This window comes from Sebastes fasciatus, chromosome 12, assembly GCF_043250625.1.
Source record: "Sebastes fasciatus isolate fSebFas1 chromosome 12, fSebFas1.pri, whole genome shotgun sequence".
Classification (NCBI taxonomy): Eukaryota; Metazoa; Chordata; class Actinopteri; order Perciformes; family Sebastidae; genus Sebastes; species Sebastes fasciatus.
The window spans coordinates 8,241,194-8,266,466 of NC_133806.1; the positions used below are offsets into that span (position 1 = coordinate 8,241,194).

At 42.0% G+C, this 25,273-nt stretch overlaps 2 protein-coding genes and 1 non-coding gene across 6 annotated transcripts in view; 1 reads left to right on the forward strand and 2 right to left on the reverse strand.

The window, feature by feature from the left end:
* Positions 1-19,962, reverse strand: part of bbs9 (Bardet-Biedl syndrome 9) — a 191,490-nt gene extending 171,528 nt beyond the window's left edge. Inside the window, exons 1-6 of one of the 3 annotated variants that reach the window (XM_074652975.1) lie at positions 19,801-19,962; positions 16,102-16,220; positions 15,384-15,534; positions 10,935-10,999; positions 10,616-10,729; positions 2,538-2,712 (exon numbers count right to left, since the gene is read on the reverse strand). In XM_074652975.1, coding sequence (XP_074509076.1) covers positions 2,538-2,712; positions 10,616-10,729; positions 10,935-10,999; positions 15,384-15,534; positions 16,102-16,213 — 617 coding nt within the window. In that variant the 5' untranslated portion in view covers positions 16,214-16,220; positions 19,801-19,962. Of the gene's footprint in view, positions 1-2,537; positions 2,713-10,615; positions 10,730-10,934; positions 11,000-15,383; positions 15,535-16,101; positions 16,221-19,796 lie in introns of all 3 variants that reach the window. The other 2 variants (XM_074652974.1, XM_074652976.1) reach the window with 2 other exon arrangements.
* Positions 19,963-22,510: 2,548 nt separating this feature from the next.
* Positions 22,511-22,582, reverse strand: trnap-agg (transfer RNA proline (anticodon AGG)). The gene has a single exon. It is a non-coding gene; the product is annotated as a tRNA-Pro (tRNA).
* Positions 22,583-22,837: 255 nt separating this feature from the next.
* pkdc (protein kinase-like domain containing) overlaps positions 22,838-25,273 on the forward strand; it is a 2,806-nt gene continuing 370 nt past the window's right edge. Inside the window, exons 1-3 of one of the 2 annotated variants that reach the window (XM_074652964.1) lie at positions 22,838-23,048; positions 23,619-24,004; positions 24,910-25,273. The exon at positions 24,910-25,273 is cut by the window's right edge and continues 370 nt beyond it. In XM_074652964.1, coding sequence (XP_074509065.1) covers positions 23,631-24,004; positions 24,910-25,273 — 738 coding nt within the window. In that variant the 5' untranslated portion in view covers positions 22,838-23,048; positions 23,619-23,630. The remainder of the gene's footprint in view (positions 23,049-23,618; positions 24,005-24,909) is intronic. The other variant, XM_074652965.1, reaches the window with a different exon arrangement.

A 25,273-nucleotide genomic window follows, 5' to 3' on the forward strand; every position in this document is an offset into this window, starting at 1 on the left:
TAAAAGTTAAATTTTTTAGGATTTGGTGGCATTTAGTGGTGTGGTTGCAGATTGCAACCAACTGAGTACCCCTTCACTCACTCCTCCCTTTCCAAGACTGCGGTAACGTGAGCCGCCGAGTGCAAAACCATGATAACGTCGTTTGCCTCGCTCAGAGGCCATCCTTACCATAATAACACTACTTTATTGTGTACTTTACTATATTATATTCCATTTCTTCTCACAGATTTCCCAAAATGTTACACACTGTTCCTTTAAGTCACTATGGTTCTTGAGTCTATGGCCCACTGATGAAAGCATTGCAATATTTATTATCTTTGCAGTATTATGAACTGGGTGTCTGTCTGTGGCAACATTCCCAGAAAAAATGCTTTATTAAGTTACTGCTAATGCAAACATTTCCTACTGCTGCAGCTTGACATTAAAAGCTTTAACTTCAACTTGTGAAACACAAGTTGACTCTTATTATGAAGTAGTCACAAGAAATGCAATGTGTTTGTCAGTGAGGTTGACAAACGACCACTGTCGTATCAAAAATGCGTCTACAAAACAAGACAACAGTCACTTTGGTCATTTTTTGACAACGGATCAGTTTGAAATATGTCAGGGAGTAATGGAAGAAGAAGGGGCAGCCACAGTGAGCTGTTAGATGAAGAGCTGCACAGCGAAGTAACCAACTATTTTCACTTTCGCTGTTAGCAGACTGATGCCGTGTGCAGCATAAAATCAGATCATGGTTGCTCACAGAATGATGGAAAAAGATCAATTATTGCCTGACTTCTTTATTAAAATGACAGTATACTGGGATCTGCAGTATTAAACGCATTTGCTGTTACCACCAATAAATAAGGTGCTGCCATATCACTGAGGACTGACATCTTAAGGATTGCCACTCTAAGTACTGAAAAGAGGAACAAGCATTTGTACATTTCTACTGAATGTTTACATGTATTCACCAGAAAGTTATAATTTACAAACTAACTTGGATGTTTTATTTTTTCAAAATGAACATAAAGGTGCAGTAAGGAGCTAAATTTAAATGAATCCATTTAAACCAGAAATGATATGTTAGTTTGGGTTGAAATGGAAATAACAAGCTTGTTTCTATAAGTAATGCAGTGTTGCCGTGTATGTAAAGGTACTCAGTATCTGCTCTATGTAATTTACTACTGAAAGTGCATCACAAGGCTGTGTTTGTGTGTCCACGGAGAGTAGTGAAGTCAGTGTTTCCACAGCGATATCTAGTCTGGAGAATTTCTTGATACTGGTGGGGGGCATCCAGATAACAAACAGCTGGAAGAGAAAACTACACACACACACGCCGTACACGCACACACAGCCTGTGAGACTTCTAAAAGCTCTCCATGCCTGTGCCAGAGGGAAATGGGAAGTGTGCATGTGCTTACATTAAAGAGAGGTACTTTCCGATCAAACTGTGGGTGTGGGTGTGTGTGTGTGTCTACTTTGGTCCATCCAGACGAGCTCTGCAGTGAGAGCAGATGCCTTTAAGATGGTGAAGCGTGAGTCAGCGCCGCTCACTAACCATCAGCAGCTGATACTGAAGACAGTGGACAACGCCAGGTAACCTCATATAACTTCATAGCTGCTGCAGCTTACAGACTGGCACTTGAAAAGTGACGTGTATTCATGTTAAATGTTAACATTGATCTAACAATGTCTAAAATACATATGTTTTACTTTATGTTGCTTTTTGTATTACTTTAAAAAGCAATCCATGTTATGCTTTACTTTTACTTCAGCCATCATTCAGCAAAAGTAAGTCAACTCATTTTGGAATAAAACGTCTGGCATTTGCACTGATTTACAGGAAAAGTTGGGTGGGGTTAAGCGCAACAGGGCATCGGGACAATTCTCCTTCTCAAGGAAGGTTATTAATTACAAAAAAATGTCTGCAGAAAGGCCTACTTCAAGGATTTTAAAATAACATTAGTGCATGACAACTAATTTAAACAAATGAAATATATCCCAGAAAATAAAGAAATGCTTTTATGAGCTGGTTGGTATGTGTTCGAATGACTAGGCCGAACATTTTTGGGGTGTTTGAGTTAGAGGTAGATCTATTTATTGGTTTGGCCGATTAATCAACGGCAATAGGGTGTTTTACAAACCATCTTATATTCCCTTATATTGGTGGAACTGGGCTCTGATAGTGGCCGATGGCTGCGCAGTCTCCACTAGTTAAATAAAAACGGCGTATGTAAAAGGAGCTGACGAGGCTGCTGCAGAAGTAAAGAGGATATCGCCAATTAATCGGCTATCGGCTTTTTCCTGCTACAAACTTTCGTTATTATATCGGCTTTTAAAAATCCACTTTCGGTCGACCTCTAGTTTGAGTGGTTTTAAATGTTCCTAAAATATATTTCCACCCCTGAAAAGTAATGTGTTATTTTGTAACATGTAAACCTGTTGTATTGCTGTCTGAGTAAAATGAGAGAAAAGCTGACCAGCATTAGATCATAACAGACGAACATAATAAATATTACACATAAATATGAAGGCTTTATGAAAACACCTACTTGTAGCTCTCCAGCTGGCGTGCAGAGGAAACAGTGAGGAAGCTGTCTGTTCTGGGGTTGTAGACCAGCGGGCCGGGCAGCAGGAAACCAGGGAGGAACCTGCCGAAGGAGTAGCTGTCCTGCTCGAAGAACATCAGCATCCCGTCCATAGACTGGATACACATGGAGTGGTGACCTGAGGGACAGAGGTGTGGGGGGGGAGACGATTCAGTCACTGATATCCAATAACGACCAAAATCACTAGGGCTGCTTGATTATCGCAAATATCATAATCCCGATTATTTTGGGCAATATTGAGATCACATTTACTCATTGACCGGTCGGTGGATTCAGTTTTTTTTACAGCGAGGTTTCTTCTGTTTATTTCTATAATTCAACACAGATTTGTTAGCAAATCAGCATTGTCAGGGAAAAAATAGGGTATGTCCGTTTACCTAGACGCGAACCTAGCAACATTATTGGGTGTGTGGAGGTGTGAAAGTATGTTTGAACTTCTTTCCCGAGCTCTCCACAAAAAAACGTCTTCACATTTCGTGTGTACAACCAAGTGCAACACAATGAATACCTTGGAGGAGAGACTTCACTTGTCTTTACCTATAGTACATTCCAACACGGTCTCACTACAAACTCGTCAAATACCGCCGATTGGGCAGCATCGGAAACCGACAGGAAGTATGTACCGAACAGTATGTGACGAAGTATGTTCAACAGACGGAGCAAGAGACGTAGTATTAATAGTGTGAGAGTCCCCAAAGGGCGGGCGGGAGGGAGGTGGTGGATGAAAACAGACACAAGACTTTCAAACAGGTGTTCGTATCCTGTGTGAAACTAAAAGTAAAGTTGACTTATTTTGTCCTGCCAGTCTTTAGTCACGTGACTCGTCGGTATCGTCACTCACGTGACTCGTTAATCACTTGAATCATTAGTCAGTGAAGTTAAAGTAAACCCCGACCGTTTCCCAAGGCTTATTGAAAGAGGTTGAGACACTTCACGCCTCGAGCTATGGGGTAGGAAACATTCGCAGTATAACTGGAGCTGCGGTCATGTGTTGCTATTGGCTCAACTTTGGCAAGTGCAGACCAGCGCATGTGTTGTACCCCAATGACAAGATGCAATGATGATGCGTGACATCGCCTTTTTTCACCCTCTTTGCCATTTCCTAACCCATCTAAGTAGTAGTGTTGCATAAACCTCACTTCCTGTGAAAATGGAAGTGTATTTTGAAAGGACACTATGCATGTAACGAGCGTCTTCTCAGTCAGTCCAGTTTGGGTTTAAAAAGCCTGTTTCTTCGGCAGCAAAGTCAATTTAATTTGGACAACTGTTGAAATGAATAAAAGCCCAATCACTGTTAGCCAAAAAGGCCTTTCACTTTTTTGGGGTTACATGTTCTGTTTTCTGACAGCTCTGACTGTTTCAAACTTTCGAGTATTTAAGCATGAGCACCAACGATCCTGAAAGACATTCACGGCTTCTGTTTCATTTCAGCCGTGATGTCGTGTTGTGCTATGAGGTGTGTTTCTCCCTCTGGCTGAATCTGATATCTCCATTAACACCTACACACACACACACACACACACACACACACACGCACCTGGGTCTGGGTATGAATGTGTACAAGAGTGTGTGTTTGTTAGGAAAGGCCTGATGTAGGACATACTAAGCCCTAACACACACAAACACACAGCAACACACACGGCCATAAAGCAGTGGGGCTGTGTGACCAGAGAACTATAATTAGGCCTCAACGTGCTATTAAAACTCACACCGCCATCAACTAGAGGTCAGGGAGACAGCCACCTACAGCGCAACACACACACACACACACATTCACACACACTCGACATCTATCACCAAGGATTTAGAGAGAAAAGCTGCCCACTCCTACACACCTATTCTGAGTAAACACGTGTGTGTGTGTGTGTGTGTGTGTGTGTGTGTGTGTGTGTGTGTGTGTGTGTGTGTGTGTGTGCGTGTGCGTGTGCGTGTGCGTGTGTGTGTTTGAGTGATGAGCGGAGTTCAGGGTGGCCGCTAACATCCTGAAGGTCTCTCTCACCCTGCCCTGAAGTGTGCTTAATAGTCGCTGCGTGACGGGCATGATGCTCTACGAATCAAAGTTGAGTTGGTCTCAACTTTTTTCAGCGCTCCAATGACGAGATGAAGCGTCAACCAATCACATGTTTTTGTTTCCCCCCTTTCCGTTCCGTCTAAAGAAAATGCCCGTTAGCTAGTTCCTAGTGCTATTTAATGACATAACTATGTAAAGGAGTGCTTGAGCAACACTTCAACACAGGTACCTCCACCGGAACTAGGAACCTGTTGAGGAACTCATTGCATTTCGACCGCAGGGACCATGGTCTAAATTAAGTTACGGGGACATTTTACCCCTAAAAAAGGCCCCCTTTTCGGGGCGTAGTACTTTCTGAAAGTACTGGAACTTTCGGGGTGGGGTTTGCAGCAATGACCGCTGCTGACACACACACACAGCGCAGCTGCTTCGACGGCTTCAACTCGTGTAGCGCTTCATTCATAAACAAGGAAGTACTCTAATATCGATTTTATAAATAAATATTGACAAGGGGAGTGCATTTTGTCTTTGTTTGTTAACATTAAAAGTAAGGTTAGGCTCTGTTGCCGGCTTTCTGATTCATAAAAAAAAAAGACAGAGAGAAACAGAGAGAGATCATGAAGGCGAGCGGTAAGGTTAGAAGAGACATACAGTGCGGTGGTGCTGTGAATGAGAGAAAGAGATGGTATTTTCTGATTGTTTCATGGCGGTTACGCTCTAAAGCACAAATAAATAACCATCAAACACTCAACAGATGATTTACTGTGGCGACAGACTGCATTTCATCATTACATCCAACATGCAGCAGTAAATGTCATCGCAGTGAGACACACTGAACTGCGGGCTGCAGATTGTTTACCGCTGTGACCACCAGCAGCCCTCGTCACGTCATGATGCTTTTTCATACGTCAGCGGACTATTTGCCAAATCTTCGCAGGGAAACGCAGAGAACAATGGGCTAAAGGAACCTTTTAGTTCTTTGAAAAGTAGTCTAAAAATTACCAGGAATTTCTTGGTGAAAACGGGGCTAATGTAACTCTGATTTTGAATTTTCTCATTTCAGGCGGGAGTAAAAAGAGAATTAGCCTAAATTAAAAGCTAAAACTAACTTTACTTGCAGCTGATCAAAGCCTAATATATACTTCTGCAGAAAAGCTTGCGCACAGCTTCTGCCAAGCTGCAGAGATGGTTTGCAGAGCTTTCAGAGAGACACAGAGATGTACCGCGCACCTCCTGAAAAATGTGACTATGTGCCAGGCACCGCGGACGCCTCAGAAGTTTGATTGGACATCAGAGCCGGAAGGTGGGATGTCCTGACAAGTATCTCACATCACCTTATTAATTCTTGGCACAGGAGCTCCTCCGCATCCAACTCTTCCATGATTTTTATTTCCAGTCATGGAGATGTGTTGGGTTAAACTTATATTGAACTATTGAATCACGCCTATCAAATAAATCAAAGATCGCCTGACAAAGGATTTGAAAACCGCGGGTCCAAATCAAAAACAGATCACATGCTACATGCAAACCACCACACCAGCCCGTATAGGTGCACAGCCACAGGAGTATAAATAAGGCATTAAGCTGCTGTAAACAGTGATCATAAATAAGATATTTCGTTACTCTTTGGTTGAAATCTTGAATCAAATATAAACATGCTTTGTTTTGTCAGGACTTAAAAAAAAAAAGGCTGGATACCCGAGGAGTGGACCTTCCTCCCAGGCAAACACTTTTCAGGTATCTGATGGTCGTTTCCCACCCAGAAAAGCAGCGCTAGGGTCAAAATAACACCCACTCAGACAGCCTGACACGGCACTGTATCATCAATAATAAGAAAAGTGCTACGTACTGAAAATGAGAGCCAGGCTGTGCCGTAATAGCAACTGTGCACGTGTAATTTCACACGCCCACGCCCAGGTATAACGTGTCAAAGAGCCCTGTATGAGAGCGCCGCCGCTCAGACACAGTGGAGGAAACGGGCCTGTATTAGTGTCATTAATAAGACATGTTGAACAAGCGCACAGAGCAGCCAACAAAGCACAGAGGCTGGCCGCACACTGCAGTGGGCAGAGCCTCGCCTCTGTGTGTGAGAGAGAGAGAGACGGTGTGTGTGTGAGACAGACATGTGGACGTGTATGTCCATGCCAATTTGTTTGTTCATGAGTGTATGTACATGTGTCTCTGTGTGTGATTATGTGTATACTGTGTGTATATCTATATGCGTCTGACCAAAGCTTGAAAAGGCCAGTCCATTATCAGTGTGTTTGTGTGTGTGTGTGTGTGTGTGTGTGTGTGTGTGTGTGTGTGTGTGTGTGTGTGTGTGTGTGGCCTGAATGTGACCCAAACCCGAAGGCAGCCCAGCTATTAGAGCAGTATTAGTACAGAGCTGCTATTACAGCGCCTACAGCACTGCTAAATGGCTGCTATTATAGACCTTCACACACACACACACACACACACACACACACACACACACGTGTAAGAGCAGACACAACTTGCAAAAACTTCCCCACACACACACACACACACACACTCACGTGTAAGAGCAGACACAAATTGCAAAAACTTCCCCACACACACACACACTCAAGGCTTCCAAATCCAAACACACACTTTGAACATTGGAGAGCAGAGTGCTGTCACACACTGCTGAAAAATCGACACACACACACGCACACACACACACACACACACACACACACACACACACACACACACACAAAACTACAAATCTGGAGATCGGGCTGATCTGGTCTCAGAGCTACAGCCATCACTCTGTACTCAGTGTGCTTGTGTGTGTTGCTTTGTGGATATCTATATTTATGTCTTTGTTTGTACATGAGTGTGCACTTCTGCGTTGTGTCTGCAAATCATTACGAGTGCGCGTGAGCGTGCTCCAGCAAATCAACCGTGAGATCTGCTCATTTTCCTGTAAACTGTGTGAAACAGCGAGGAAAGCTCCAGCAGCGAGCAGCTTCCCCAGACTCAAACAACACGTATGACCTCAACAAGGACGAACGAGACAAAAGAAGCCACCTCTTCTGCATCCACGATGTCAAATAACAATGTGTATCTACAACAGTCGAATGAAGGAAACAAAGGTTGTGTTGTTTTTCAATTTCAACACGAGAACATGCTTATAAGAGATTTGTATGACAGGAAGCAGGCAATAAGAATGAGCTTAGGTTGTGGTTGTGGATGAATCTAAGGGGATGCAAGATTGGTACTAGAATAGGAAAGAAAAAAAAACTAAATTCTGTTCATTTTTGTTTTCTTTGATTTATAGTTTAATACTGTCTCGATTTATATGGATTTGAGTTAAACCATTAAGAGGGTCTGCAGTGTGTGATGATGGTCAATGAAAATCAAACGCAACTTCAATGCAACATAAATTAAATATATGCATGAAAATTGAGAATTTGGTTACTGAAATTCAATCTGTAAATTACCGCTTTTAATCAATTTTTATTGCTTAGTTCATTAATTGCATACTATTCACTACAAACTCAATATGTGTACTATCGTTCAACATACTTGTGTGTGTATAAACAGTAGTATGTATCTTTTCGGACGCACTGAGCAGTAATTTACGTCGTCACTGAGAGCCTCCTTGGTGATGTGTAACTATGGTAACCCGTACCAACCTCATGTGACCAAACTATGATTGGTGAGAATCATAAAGTCTGAATTAATTTAAAATATAAATTACGCCCATAGCAAAGTGAAAACTTTGATGTGCTGGGTTGTGATTCAAGCTGAGGAGCCAGTTACAAACATCCCCATACTGCCGGAGTGTCCTTGACGTAGACACTGAATCGCTACCAGATCTACGGGTGCTGTTCTGTAGCTGAACTCTGACCTCTCTCTTGAGAGGTGGTTAAAAAAGGGAATTTCCCTGCAAGAGGCAATACAGGATCCCATTCATTCAATTTTAGGAACTGCAAATACACGGCCTGCACCGCCATCTAGTGGTGACAGCAAGGAAAAGCAAGAGGAAAGAGGATGACATCAATTAGGAGAGGAGAGGAGAGAAGAAGAGAGGAGAGGAGAGGAGAGGAGAGGAGAGGAGAGGAGAGGAGAGGAGAGGAGAGGAGAGGAACTATGTTTGTCTATAGGTGTGCATGTATTTCAGTGAGTCATTATTACATGCGTTTACTGTAAGTGTGTATTGTATGTACTATGTGTATTATGTATTATGTGGTTGTATGGGAGAATGTGTAAGGGCCCAGACGCATCAATCTGACATCAAAGAACTAGCGGCGATGAAGGCCGACTGTTGCCTCACGTCGCCTTTGTCTTGGCCAAAAAAGTTGCACTCGAACACAACTCAAAGACTACAGCCTGCGCCTGTGTGAGATGAAATAACACTCTACACCAGCCGGTGGCAGTAGTCTGTATTCATCATTCAAAAAGGGAAACCGGAAGACCGAGGACGGTGGATATACAAGCCGTTGTTATGATACGTACATGAAATAAAGCAGCGTTTGCCAACCATTTTCACACCACTCTCACTCACCACTTAACTTCCAGATGGCCATGTTGTTGTGAAAACATCTGTGTATTGGAATGATCAGATGAGATTAAGATGAAAAATGACAAGAGCCTTCTGTGTGCACGCTCTAGACTTGACTCGTTGGCTTGCTTTCCTCACTTCCATTTCTCTTCTTGTGCACTGATTCGCTTAAGCTGAACAGCCAATCAGAGTGATTTCTCTCACCGACGGGCGCCGCCGATTCAACACACTAAATCCGCCAAAAAGTCCCCGACAAGGGCAGACTAGAGCCAACGGTGCAGGACACACCGCAAAAACTAGGCCGACAGACGCTCACCGACAACCCCATGTGCGTCAGGGCTTTTAGGTTACGTGTGTGTGTGTGTGTGTGTGTGTGTGTGTGTGTGTGTGTGTGTGTGTGTGTGTGTGTGTGTGTGTGTGCTGCTGCATTTGCATACATTTCTGTTCAAATGTGGACATCCGTCCATGCAAACCTGTAAGTATGTGTGTGTGTGTGTGTGTGTGTATGTTGGAGAGAGAGAGACTGAGCACGAGAGCTCACATGACATCTTAAAATCCTGCTGTACAGTGTGGTGTTACCAGAAAACAGCACGTGGAAACACACAGACTCACTTGCAGGTTCATGGTACGCACTACGCACGTGCATTCACCACAGGCCAAGGTATTGGTTTTAATGAGCCCACACTGTTCTTTCTATCAATCAAACACACAGTCAGACTCTGTAAACACGGAGTGAATGAAGGGTCCATCATGCCAGGCCACAGAGTCTGGCAATTTCTCTCCTCACACACACACACACCTTGACAATACAGCCTTTATTTGGAAATGCCATTTTCTCTGCTTTAAAGGGGGTTCCCCGTGTGTGTCTGTCTGTGTGTGTGTGTTTTTCTTGGATGCTGACTACTGAAGGGCTTTCCCCTACTTGGTTTTTCCAAAAGCTCAATTGACTGGAGAGAGAGCAGCTATATGACCCCTCTCTCTCTCGCTCTCTCTTTCCATCATTCGCTCCTCTTAGAGACTTTTATAGTTTTATGTATTTGTCCAGTGCTGCCAATTACCACTTTTGCCAATGTTCACTCATGCACACATACGCACATTTGTACTTGTACACTTGTGAGGACACTCACTGACATAATGCATTCCCTGGCCCCTTACCCCAAACTTAAACATCACAACTAAATGCCTAACCCCAACCCTTGCCCTAAGCCTTGAACCTAAACCTGAATCTCTCTAACACATGAGCGTGCACACAGACACACAGCTGGTTAAATGGTAAAAGTACCTTCTACTAGCCACTGTTGCTGGTGGATATAAAGTGTTCACGGGACTTTATGCCATGATGTCAGAGAGATGTTATCATGAAATGCAAGAATCAGTGAGCTAGGATGTGAGCATGTCCACAGACTTACCAAAAAAATTATATATAAATCAATAAATAAATAAAAAGAGTGAGACAGCTGGCAAAATGCAGCCAAAAGAAAAATCAGTCAGTCATACCTCCGACCCCTCCAAAGGTGCCGTAAGTCATGTTGCAGACTGTTCTCTTCAGATTGTGTTCATAAACCAACTTCAGCTGGTACTGATCACCGTGCTCCACGTTCCCTGCAGTGCCTGCATACACACACACACACACACACACACACACACACACAAAGACCAGAAAACAACAAGTCAGTATGCTGTTTTGAAGGTGAAAGTTGTTCTCACTTAACATGAATGATGAAAACAATCGTCTATTCAAAGTGGGAGGAAATACAGAGAACATAACTGATAAAAAAGCATTTAACTCCTTAATGTTTGTGTGCATGTGTGTTACCTGAAACAGAGAAGATTGAACACTTCCTGGGGTGAAGAACAGCCAGATGAAGAAGCTCTGAACACCTGAAAAGAGAACAAAAGATACACTGTTACACATCTAGGCATTGGACGATATGAAAATTTCACGTCACGATTATCCTGGCCAAAATAATAGCAATTCACAATATCATCCCGATAATCATCAAAATCTTGATCAAAGATATACAGTCCATGACCAATACCCATCCCTACATCACAGGTCAGACGTCTGGGTCAGCTACAGAGTTGTAACCATGGAGCTGGTTAAGATTCAGTTTCTTGCTCAAAGACACCTCCGCAGGGCAGATGTTTCCTGCCACTGTGGTTGAACCCGTGCTCTCAGCTAAAGGGTGGTATCCATTCATATTTTAACTCATACTTCTAAAATAATTACTGTAACAGCTGGAGGATTTTTTTTAACATTGGTTTTGGTTGAGGTGTAGATGATGGTCTCAGTGATGCTGATCCTAGATTTTCACGTATTCACTTTACCACAAACCCACAGAGAAGGAATCTGTACACTCTTTGGACCCAGAGCAGCTGCTGTCTCACTAACTTCCAACCACTGTTGTAATGTTTGTCAAGAGAAGAACAACAAGGGAGGAGAAAAACTGGATCCCACAAGTTTTCTTTCTTCCTTGGAAAACCACTCAAAGTCAGTTCTGAAACAAAACCTTTCACCATCTGCCCACCCCGGTCTGCCCTGGCAATATTTACAACGTGCTTCTCTGTCGAGGGCCAGCCTCCAAAATGCCCACCCGTCTCTGAAGAATGCTGTGCCGAAAACCACAGGTAACTAAACACGACGTCTTCCAAGCAGACTGATTTAGTTGGATGCTGCTTCCAGCGTGATGCCGTGGGAAGCCATTGAGGCAAACCACCAGAGCTGTTCCCAGAAACGTCGCTTTCTGGAAGGTTCCTGTGCACCCACAGTAAGGCGACGGGAGGTATGGTGTTCAGATCAATGGCAAAAGGCTGCCAGGGTTAGGGGTTCAATGTGTAGTTTAATATTTAAAGGTGAGGCGCTTATGCTTAATTTTCCTGTATATTTCAGACTGGCTAGAAAAACTGAGCACACACTCTCTCACCACAGCAAACTATAACTGTAAAGTGATTGTCATACATTCTGAAGCAGTGCAGATAGTCTTTGCATCACCGTTTGCTTTTTTCCCAAATTTTAAGAACTAGTACAGCGCCCGATCGGAGCACATGCCCGACCGGAACGCGATGATTGTTTGAACCCCAGAAGTGCTGTTTGCAGCTATGTCGAGAACTGCAGTATGGTTGCTTATACCTGCCACGTGTGAAGTTAATTGGATGAATAGTTCTTGAGATGTGCGAAGAGCAATCATACATACACAGACAGACAGATATTTGATTTTTTTATAGTCACATGATGCCACCTATATTGATTTTATTGTAATCAATTTCAAATAAATACTCATCTGTGTTAATTATCTACACCAACCATTTATGTAAGTTTCTGCGAGCAATGACGGACGCATTTGGCTGAAAGTAACCAGTTGAAACGGTATAGTCACTACGACATGCCACCGCAATAATGCCAGCGCTGCTAGATGGCGGACCACACAAAGTGGTCGCCGGATTCGTCTATAGATATCAGTGTCGTAACTATCAGTGCCAAACATTTGTCTGCTTCACCTAAATGTTTAATCGAAGAATGTAAAAATATTTGCTTTAACTCTTTTTCTCCTGTGTGCCTAGTGCCTACTACTTTGAAGATTAAAGCAAGGCACAAACAATGTTAAGGTCAGTTTGTTCCATTCAGATGCTTTAAGGCTCACAAAGGTTAAAAAACGTTTTTAAAAATGGGTTTTATAAAAGGTCACAAGGTTCAGTGTGTTCTATTTCCTGCTTAGCAAAGTATAAAGTGGATAAAACTGTCCACTAAGTGACATATCATCACTATTCTGTCATCCCACATCATTCCATTCTTCCCGCTATCCTTCCTCTTCCCCACTTTCAAATAGTTTTGGCTGTGAAGGGTCTCTTAATCATCTACGCTCCAAAACAAGCCAATTTCACCGGAGGCATTTGCACATTTCACTTCTCCTTGACTCTGAGGGGGTCAGCTCTCAAGATCCAATTATGCAGCGCAATAAGAAAGCAGCATGGGGCCCCTTGGTTTCCGACAGCTATGCGAGCAACTCAGTGGTCAGCCTGACATTATAAGCACAACTATGTTTGGGTCGCTCGGTGGCTGATAGATCGTGGTAAATCATGACGAGGGAGAGAAACTCCTGACAGGGCGGTTTTGGGTTGGCGTGCATCGCAGGGGAATAAAAAGACATGTTAATGTGGTGGTAAGAAACAGCAGGGATGGTTTTTCTATGAATGAAAACACAGTGTGACGAGTTATGAACGGGCGTTTCTGCCTGCCAGTTTAAAGTAAGGCTTTATTATAAGCTATACCACGAATGCTTATAATTCACAGAAGGTCAAGACATAGAGTTAAAGGGCGTCTTAACAAGCCAACATTTAGTCTGTTTTAATCAAACTCTGGTGCAGTTTCTTTGTGAATGCAGTAATCATACTCTGGTGCGGACCAAAACAACCGGTTCGAGACCACTTGTGAGAAATGGTCTCAGACCGTTCCCAAGTGAACCCTAGTGCTGCCTGCGCGGGCATTTGTTGAGATGGACTCAGGTAAACGACAGGTTAACATGAGTGGGAGAGGACTGACTTGGACTTGTGTTTGCTTGACATCTGAGCCAGAGAGAACATAAAGAATATGTTAATAAAGTCCACAAAAGTAGTGACATTTAAAAAGTAATGCGAGATAAACTGGAGGAGAAGGGATTCATGCACACAGTAAATCAGTGACGAGTCAAGGTGAAAAAACTTCGACAGCAATGTGTCAAAGCCTGCGATTACCTGCATATCAATGGCAGCTCTCGAGACAAAAAAAGATAAATTGGTTCCTTCGTACACACCCCTCAACAAATATATTTATTTATATTTAATTTCTGCAGCGTGAAACCGAACCAGATTAAATAGAAAACAAACCAAAAGTATCAATTTCACTCTGATTCGGACTAATCAAACGGACTATGGGTTGTGAAAGCGCCTAAAGAAAGACCTGTGACTCGTTCCCAGGCAGCAGCACATATATGTTACACTAATAGAGATATGGCTGTCAGGGCGGCCACAGTGCACATAGTAGCTGTCCTGTAATCTAAGTCCAATAGTTCAATTCCTGCAGCAGGCCATTATGTCCATCAACACCTCTGTGTCCTCTCCAACGATGACCTTCTACCTGCTCACTAACAACAAGCCATTTAAAAAATGAGCATCAACTAAACGTATGCAATGTAAATGTAGAGTTTGCAACTTTTTTGTTCTTATTTTGCATAACATTTAGATTTTAGGCATTTAGCTGCTCCTCTTATTCAGATTGATTGCAATAGTGGAATTCAATTACAATGCCACAAACATTAGAAACCACCAACAGTAAGAAGTGCAGGTGTGAAAGCCATGAATGGATCCTTGGCAATATCCCTGTAACCTAACCTTCCATCACAAAAAAACAATAATTACCAACAAACAGTGAGAGTGTAATTTAACAAGCAAAAACATGAAGCCAGCTAATACTCTCAGTTTTATATCATCGTAAATTGTTTAGGTTTTGGGAGTGCTCGTCTGTATTTTCTGATATTCATAGACTAAATGATAAATCAATAAATTGAAAAAAATTATTAAAAAAATTAATAATGTGCATTAGTTGCATCCCTAAAATGGTACAAGATCTGATGTTTACATTTGCTTTGCTGTCCACACCCTCTTTGTGCCTTTAGAGGAGTGTAATCTGTTATTTGTCCTAAGACAGTAAGGCAGTGCTCTGCATACGTGAGACAGTGATTTCAGTTTGATTCCTTGCAGAGGACATTAGGCTAATGCCAATTTGACCTACAAAACATTAACACAGGTGAATGCCTCACGTACAGGACTGCAGCCTGGAGGGAAGGGGGGGGGGCAGAGAGAGATTAGCAACACCATCAATCATCTTGGTGTTAGAGCACAGATCTGTGGTGACTTGATTTATCAGGAGTGGTGCCATGTTAAGACTGAAACCAGTAGTAGAACCAATAGAACTCGTTAGTGTCTAAATACTAACATATCCATCTTCGTAACAAAAACTAACAAAAAGCATTCCAAAACATTAAACATCTAGTACAAATCAGAATTAAATGTTCTGATGTTCAATTCAGCATTTGGAATTTAACCTTTGTCTAATCGTAAATTGCATTAATCGTGTCCTTTTAATCACAGTGTCAAATTACATGTCACATCTGTTCATAGGATAGAAGACTTAATCTAGAGGGAAAGTATAACACTCTACAGTCCACCATGGCTGCAGCACATATCTATTTCAACCCTTTGGTGTCCTCGGTTTGTGAGGTCTACTTACGAGACAAACTTGCCCAATTCCACCTGGACGATGGCGTTTTGAAGCTGGACTTCCAGAAGCAGGGCGTCAGCTATACCGCTCTCGCTGGTCTTATTGATATGTGGGGAGAATATCCGCAGCATCCCCATGTAGCTGCCCACCACCACCTTGTCTACAAAGTTATAAACACAGAAGAGGACAGTTGTTGTATGTTATAAGTCAGGAATGAAGTTGTCACTGCTAAGAGGACAGGAGCTCAAAGGGTCTGAACAGCATTACATTCTTCTTTTTTATAACACGAAGTTTGACAACTTTGATGCCGTGGATGGGACACGGGCCAAACTAAAAAGTCAAAGTACACGTCAAATCATTTTTTCCTCAAAGATGGTTTCTTTCATTTTAGGTAGTTCTTATCACGCTGATGTATGTTCAAGTGATCATTTTTCTATTAAGTTTGGTTTTAATTAGTTATTTGATGCTGTAAAAAGGGGGTGAGATGTCATGATTGGCAGCTGTGATTCTCTCTCGCTGACAAGCTGCGGCCGTGCTTAACTCACAATTGGTTCGGGCGGGTGTATGGGCGGGACTTTACCGCCCAATCACTACTGCGGAGACGCGTTGTCCATCTTTATATAGTCTATAGGTTTAACGGTCAGGGGTAAAAGTGTTGTGTTTGGTCTGTGATTATACTATCTTTTTGTGAGGTGGTTGGTGTATCTCTTCCTCATTATACACTGACCATGTCCGGTGCCACTGTTGTCCACGTCTCCGACACATAGGCATCCTTGGTCAAACTCCTCCCCCTCGCCAAGCACTGCTGACCACCAATCACGGGCCTTGAACAGAGACATGCTGCCTCTGATTGGACAGAAAGAGAAAGACAAAGGAGGAAAGTGTTAGATTTCTTCTTCTGTGAACGTGACGTGCACAGATGCTGTCTGTCTGTTTCTCTGTGGTGTCATTTTTCAATCACATATAGTCCTTCTAATTCATAAAAGTACATTTAGGAAATAATATACAGTTGGCCTATATTTTAGCATTTTATTCAATTCTGTGAAGAAAACTAAATGAAATTGTTATTTTTATTTGGACAATTATTTAAAATACAAACTTAAAACAAATCTCGCAGGATAAGGGCACGGTGAAGACCTGAACACAAGTTATATTAACAGAGCCTTCCCTCTCTGCTAAACAGCCTTGCCCTGCATTGGAAAAGTACGCAGTTAAAGAAACCAAAAAGCTGATAGAACAATGGCCAAGCATCAGGGAGAAGAAAACCGTGATTTAGCCCAAAAAAAAAAAACATTAGGTATGAATGATTGTTAAAAATTATAAAATAAAAATACACAATACAGAGAATTGTATTAAAAGTCCCTTAAAATAACAAGAAAACTCATCTATATTTTTCACGGAAATAATATGCTAAAAATGTATCCAAAATTGCTAGTTTTACACAAACCTCCTGCAGTTTGCGTTCACTATTTTGGTTAATTATACAGTTTATCGTTTTTTCTTTACTGTTATTGTTATGCATTGAATACAATATGAAATATCCAGAAAATATGTCACTTCACTGCTCTCGGGCACCACATCAGTTGGTAATGAAGAAGGTGCAAGCATTACTTTTTCACTTCTGTTCCCAAAATTATCCTGCTGGCACAGAATCAAACCACCAACCCTCTGTTCACTACAAAAACATTGGATTATCAGTTTGACCAGAGAGGTGGAGCTCGAGCCATTGGCATGGTGACAGCTTGGCCCACTGTGTGGGCCCAAGAGGCTCTCAGTGCTCTGTGCACCTGCAGCCAATGGTAAACCAGAAGACCAATCACATGACCCCAGGATTCTGAGTGTGAGTTTAGGGGGGATGAGGAGGGATGTAGGAGGGGGCAAGCAGCTTTTCTACTTGCTAAATGCTGAGCAGGTGGAACGGGCAGCTAATCCAGAGAGGGAATCCCTCCCATCTCCAGTACACTGCCACACAGAGCTGAGCGGGTGTTAAAGGAATATTACACCTTCTACTGCCAAGATATTTCACAAAAGATTTATGTTTAAAAGGCTTTGAGGGAGGCAGACCGGGAAGGAAGAATAGAGATTTTTTGCTTTTTTTTTTTTTATTATTAAACCTGAAAATGATTGTACTCAAAAACTTATCAAATAAAAATAAAAATTATCAAATATTTGTTGCATTCACAAGAGCAAAGAGCTGTTTGCTTTTTTTCTGATGATACAGTATTGTTAGTTGTAGCAGCATTACCTGCAGCTTCTCCCAATGACAGCAGAGAGAGAGGCAGTAAGCCACAAAGGTGCAAATCCCTGTCCGGCACTCCTCACTTATTATTATAGCAACTTAATTTTATTTCTAACAGGCTAATGGACTTACAGTATCATCCTGTGACTGTCTGCTTGGCTTGGTGCTTTGTTGACTTTCCTTGGCACAACCTGTTGCACATCACCTGCACTTTTTACAATTTACCCTAACCAGTTTAAACCAATTAGCTGTAAAATGTGCCTTGATTAATGCTTTCTGACCAACACTGTTTAAGGTAGTAGTATTAGTAATTTATTTTGGTCAATATTAACAATTTTCCACAAAGAATGCACATTAAAATAAATAAATAAATAAATAAATAACAATAAGGCATTAAATTAAAGGGAAAACCTACCTGACCGATAAGGTGGCTTAAGCGTATTATACCTACCCTTTTTAAATAACATATTAGGCAACCCTTTCACTACTAGCCTAAGTTTAGGGTGTAGAAAAATAAATTCTTAATTCCTTGTCACTCACAACCACTCTAGTTGACCCCTTTGACAGTATACTCTATTTGCTTAATATTTGCCCTTACCCTTGCTTTTTTTAAACATAGGATACCTATTCTCCTGAATTAGGGCTGCATGATTTTGAAAAAAATATCTAGTTGCGATTTATTTTGATTGATATTATATATCATTTGCGATATTAGAGTGTATGAAAATTACATACATCATTATTCTTATTTTTCATTGAACAACATGATGATGATGGGATTTTTGCGGGGATCTATCCCAAACAAAGATGTTTTGTTAAACCTGTAGGACAACTCCACAGCACCACAATATTTAACGTCAAATGGTATTTTGACACACATTTTGCCTTTAACAAATATTGTGATTTCCCTCCTCATCCTGCGATTTGAAAATTACAATAGGCCATACTGTGATTTGGATTAAAAAAAAAAAAATTAATTGTGCAGCCCTTACCCTGAATTCATACTGGCTCTCTCTCTAATTTCAAACAACCTCTGAATACAGTTAGGAAGCAAATGGTTTCGGACTTTATACATTATCTGTGCAGCTAGATCACAAAATGTTAAAGCATGTAAGTTAATAAATAGTGGGTTGGTTGGTTTGTCAAAATAAATAATAAATCCGATCAGTTTACAATTCTTATAGCTCTCTTCTGACTGTAGCATAACAATTGGATCAGTGTTGGTTTTGTATGTGTTTCCCCATACCTCCACACAGTAGTAATTGTATGGAACTATGAGACAACAAGGCAAAACAAGTTTCCACAGGTAGTGTCACATCCAACGGGGAAGCACAGCTTCCAAATACTATCAGGGTGTGACAGTATGTAAAAAATAAATATATATACAATACATCCTATATACCACTTTATACACTGCATATATTACATTTATTTATTGTAAATACTACATTTATTTATTGACGGACTGTACACACTATGTTCACCCATTCACTCTGTATATTTTATATGTCTATTATTGTTTTTATAATTGTTGTATACCTGTACCTCTCCTGTGTTTCACTCTGTTTGCTGATGTTGCTGCTTTGACACCTGAATTTCCCTCCGGGGATTAATAAAGGTTCATCTTATCTTATCTTATCTTACAAAATACAACCTGTAAATGAGCATGATATGGGACCTTTAAGTATATCAGAAAGCATTCACTTTATAGTCTTAAATATGTGTATAACACAGAAAGGAGTCTTTCTACTCCAGTCAAACGCTGCAGTTCCGACTCAGTTCAACACTCAAGGAGTGAAAAAGAAGAAATGAATTAGTTGAACTTGAACTTGGTGTGCTCTTGGGCTTTATTAATGACACGTGACTAAACACCTGTGGGTTTATTGTTCTAATATACCCAAGAGGACTCATGTTGTGGTAAATAAGTCCTCTATATGACTGAGCAACAAAAAAGGTCAAGTAAATGTACTATACATGCCTCCTGGAGCTGTTTTAAGTCGGTTACAAGTCGAGGCATCCTACACAGGTACATCTGCTTGCAGCAAATGTCAAGCCGGCTGAATTAACTTTAGCTTAGCCGGCTAATTAGCTCTCTAAGTTACCTGGATACCAGCTAGCAGGGTCAAGAATAGTGTCACAGAACGACAAAAACACATTCAGGTTCGTTAACAGGTTGTTCTTACCTACACACGCAGGAGCCAGTCCGTAAAAGACGATGGTTTGTTTACTCCTCGTTCACACAAAAATCACATTTCTCAACCTCTTGCTTGCAGCCATCGTCCTGTTGTCATGACACTGACGCTCAACGGAGAAGCCGGGCGGCTGTGCGCAGGAGCGGAAGCAGAGGGGCTGCTGGGAAATTGAGTTTTTTGGGACTAAGGACTGGTTCTAGATGAATGGATGGATGGATAGATATACAGATAGATGGATGGATGGATTGATAGATATATAGATAGATGGATGGATGGATGGATAGATGGCTCTTCAAAGGACAAAACCCCCACAAGGCAGCCGGCCCAGACGCTATCTCACCTGCAACCCTCAAACATTGTGCAGACCAGTTGTCTCCAGTGTTTACACTCTTCAAAGCCTCCACCATCATCCCGGTCCCCAAGAAGCCAAGGATCACAGGTCTTCAGGATTACAGACCCGTCGCTCTGACCTCTGTTATAATGAAGACTTTTGAACGCCTTGTGCTCCACCACTTAAAGACAATAACCAACAGATCTGTAGACGATGCAGTAAACATAGCACTCCACTACATTCTCCAGCACCTGGACTCCCCTGGCTTCTATGCCAGGATCCTGTTTGTGGACTTCAGCTCCGCATTCAACACCATCAGCCCAGCTCTGCTACAGGACAAGCTTTCCCTGCTGAGCGTGCCTGACTCCACCTGCAGGTGGATCACAGACTTTCTAACAGACAGGAGTCAGCACATAAGGCTGGGGAAGCAAGTCTCCGATACCCAGACCATCAGCACCGGTGCCCCCCAAGGCTGCGTTCTCTCCCCACTGCTCTTCTCCCTGTACACCAACGGCTGCACCTCCAGACACCAATCTGTCAAGCTCCTTAACGTTTGCAGACGACACCACGCTCATCAGCCTCATCTCCGAGGGTGATGAGTCTGCCTACAGATGGGAGGTTGACTATCTGGCATCCTGGTGCAGCCAGAACCACATGGAGCTTAACGCTCTGAAGACAGTGGAGACGGCAGTGGACTTCAGGAGAAACTCAGCCCCTCTCCCCCCCCCCTCATCCTGCGCGGCTCCCCAGTTAACACGGTGGAGTTGTTCCGTTTCCTGGGCACGACCACCGCCCGGGACCTCAAGTGGGAGCTAAACATCAGCTCCCTCACCAGTAAGGCCCAGCAGAGGATGTACTTCCTGCGGCAGTTGAAGAAATTCAACCTGCCACAGACCATGATGGTGCACTTTTACTCGGCCATCATCGAGTCCATCCTCACCTCCTCCATCACCGTCTGGTTCGCCGCTGCCACCGCCAGGGACAAGGCCAGGCTGCAGCGGGTCATCCGTGCTGCAGAGAAGGCGATCGGCTGCAACCTTCCCTCCCTCCAGGAGCTGTACACCTCCAGGACCTTGAGGAGGGCAGGGAAGATTGTGGCCGACCCCTCCCATCCTGGACACAATCTCTTTCAGACTCTGCCATCTGGCAGGAGGTTAAGGTCTATCAGGACTAAAACCTCACGCCACAAAAACAGTTTTTTCCCCATGGCAGTGGGACTCTCGAACAGCCCCTCCGCCCCCCTGTGACTGCCTCTCCCTAACACACACACACACACACACACACACACACATTTTGTAAATTGAACATTTTTATTCTTATTTTATTCTAACGTTTTATCTATTCTTTTGTTATTATACTGTTTGACTTGCACCAACAAAACCAAAGAAAATTCCTAGTGTATACCTCTTACACCTGGCAATAAACACCATTCTGATTCTGATTCTAATTCTGATTCTGATGGATGGATGGATAGATGGATAGATAGATAGATGTCAAATATGGAATATAATGTGGGATGAGAACTGAGGTAGGTAGAGTTCTATCTCAATTACTGATCTCTAGTTGGTGCTGTGAGTAACTAAGGACTGCTTTTTAAAACATTTACAGATATTTTTGATGAAACATGCTACATACGCATATATTGGCTCAATTCAAACCTATGATATTACGCTACAACGATATTATTGATATTAATTTGTAAAAACAACACTTTTATTCAACTTGTGAAAGTGATAACCAAAGAAATTGATGCCACAGCAGTGTGAATATATACTGCAGACTATAAACTGTATAACATTAAATTCTTAGATTTAGATTTATTTTATGTCTCTTTTATTACACATTTGTTTTATCTTTCTCAATTGTAATTTAATTTAATTATTTATTTATGTTTTTTTTGTTTCCTTTCTCTTTTTAATTTAATTATTTCTGATACTGTTCCAATCTCAGAGTACAATCCTATACCTATTATTATATCATCTGTTTTATACATGTGAATGTACATAAATACAGTATTATTTGTTTGTTTTTTTGTTTGTTTTTTAAATAAATGAGCATTGTCACAACAATATACAGTATGTACAATCTTCTTTGGCTCAATGAAAATATTTGAAACAAACTGTATGACATTAAAAAGTATGACAAACTATATGAGCATTTGCTGAGGTATCTAGATGATCATATCATGTATATAATATTACAGTTAAATAGTATAGATAACTTGGGATGAACACATGAGCAAGGGAAGAACACTGTCACATGAAGTTTAACTGTTTGTGCATTTAGGATTTTGTTCTGCACTGATTCAGTTTTACCTATTATTATGTACTGTGTTATCTAATTATATGTTTTGTCCTTGATGTTGAAAAGTTGAGGGCTCGTCCGGGATTTGAACCCGGGACCTCTCGCACCCTAAGCGAGAATCATACCCCTAGACCAACGAGCCATATGATACCTACCTCTGACCATGAGTTTGAAACTTTACTGTACATGCCACGTTGCATGGATGTTGGTGTCCTCCTCCTGATCTTCAAAGCACCACTCTGGACATTTCTGGTGATTGAGCGCCATCTAAGGGGCGCTTTATTGTACTGCAATACAGTATGTTGCTGTTGATGCACTCCAGTCCAGCAGGTGATAGTGGTGTTCATTTAACTGACTTTATTTCATGTCTGTAGCTTTAAACATCACACAGAAGGCTGTAGAGAACACTTCCTGTAATCTGACATGTAGCTGAGGGAAAAATAAAACATATTGCATTCTGTTTCTGAGGTGTTTTGGCATATTTGAGACAGTTATTGTTACACACTTACAATTTATATGTCACAGTAGCATCCACTGAATGTGGGAGAAGAAAACAGACAGAGTGTTTTTGCTGACTGGATGCACAAGCTTGATCATTTGTGAGTAAGGTAAGTTTCACCATCATATATAGCGACCAACACCAACAATAACAAGATGATCTATTGGCCTGATACGTGTGTAAAGAAGAATTGATATTGCTGTTCCCAGTGGTGGAAGGAGTATTCAGATCCTTTACTCAAGTAAAAGTACTAATACCACACTGTGAATATATTTAACTACAAGTAAAAGAACTGCATTCAACCCTTACTTAATTAAAAGTATATAAGTATTATCAGCTAAATGTAGTTAAAGTATGAAAAGTAAAAGTATTGATTGTGCAGTAAAATGTTCCCTGTCAGTGTTTTACTATTGTATCTGATGTTTATGGATTAATATGTATGTGCATGTTGCATTTTACTGATGTAGATGTTTTTAACTCCTTTATATACTGTTGGCTAGTTTAATCTACAGCAATGCATCATATTCTGTAAGATCATCACATGCAGTGGTGGAATGTAACTAAGTACATGTACTCTACTTAAGTACAATTTTGAGGTACTACAAATAAAGTAAATTGAGTAAATGGACTTAGCTAAAAGATGCTAAAACACACTCTGTGCTTCCTCTTTACTACTCAGCTCTGCCTGGAGATGAAACAGGAGCACCAGGATCTCATCCTGCAGGCGTGCGGTGCTTCATCTCTGCGTGTCGGTGCAAAGATCCAGACACTGTGGAGCGGTTATGGGGAGATAGTCCGGCTGCACCTGGAGGGCTGCGACCGCCCATCTGTGGTCGTCAAACATGTCAAGTTTCCAGAGGAGGCCAAGCAGCACCCCGGCGGCTGGAACACAGATCGCTCCCACACACGTAAAGTGAGATCCTACCAGGTGGAGACACACTGGTACCAGAACTATTCCACCAATCAGAGCTGCCGGACCCCTGCCTGCCTGGCTGCTTGTTCCCATGGAGACGAGATGCTGATCGTGCTGGAGGATCTGGATGCGGCTGGTTATGATCAGAGAAGGTATGACCACAGGACACTGGACAGTCAGGGCATCAAATGAATGGACAACTTCTAAATTTCCATTAAAGTGATGCAGTTTAACATGTTGTAGGTGCTAAAAAAAAAGACATTTTGTAAAGATTTGTGTCTGCAAAACATCCAAATTGGGTGAACGGCAGAGCCAAGATTTTAAAGCTAGTGAGGTCATTGGTTCAAATTCTACCAGTGCATCTCCACACGCCTATAAGATTTTTGACAAGCCACCAAAAAGCCTGTGAAATTTTCATATCATTCTCAGATATTTTTCAGAAATATTTAATTTCATCACTTTATTCCTACATTTATGTGTTAAATCATGTCGAGCTGCACACGGACCACAGAGGAATGTGCCGAGGCTTTTCATGTCCTGTAGAATCTAACATTAATGTTATCTCTGTTGATCCAGTTTGTTTGCTTGTTTCCACGGCTGCAGAAGGCTGTGAGTGCCAATTTGTTTCATATGTGGCAACGGGGTGTTGAAATGGGCAGTGGACGAGATCACACCGGCCAAAACAAAAACAGACATTGGACCTTTAAAACAGACCAATAAAGTCAAAAAATCAGCCTTCAAAGCCCACTGTGTCTAACATGCATGTAATTACTGAATGTAACTTTTCTTCAGGTTGTTAGCTACAGTACAGGCCTGGTGAAAATAGTAGTGGACATAAGCACCCTCAAAATAAATCTGAAAGTGAGCAGTTCAACCTTAAAGCCATTTTTACATTACAAATTCAATGTGCTGAAGTACAGCACCAAAGAAAACAGTCAGAAACTGCAAGTCAATTTCAAGACCTGTTTTCCCCTTCCTCAAGGCATGGAGAAGGGTGAGACATAGAGTAGAAAGAAATGTCATGATGGATAAATAAGGTTGATATTTTTCTTTGTAGGACGAGCGTGAAGGACAGAGAAGTAAAGGCTTGTCTCAGCTGGCTTGCCCACTTCCATGCTCTCTTCCTGGGTGTGGCTCCAGAGGGCCTGTGGCCGATCGGTACCTACTGGCACCTGGAGACGCGACCAGACGAGCTGGAGGCCATGGACGACGCCGAGCTCAAAGCAGCAGCCGGCGACATTGACAAGAAACTCAACGAGTGTCGCTTCAAGACCGTCGTTCATGGAGACGCCAAGTTAGCCAACTTCTGTTTTTCCCAGAGTGGACGGGACGTGGCAGCTGTAGACTTCCAGTATGTTGGTGGGGGCTGTGGGATGAAAGATGTTGTGTATTTTTTAGGAAGCTGCATGGAGGAGAGGGAG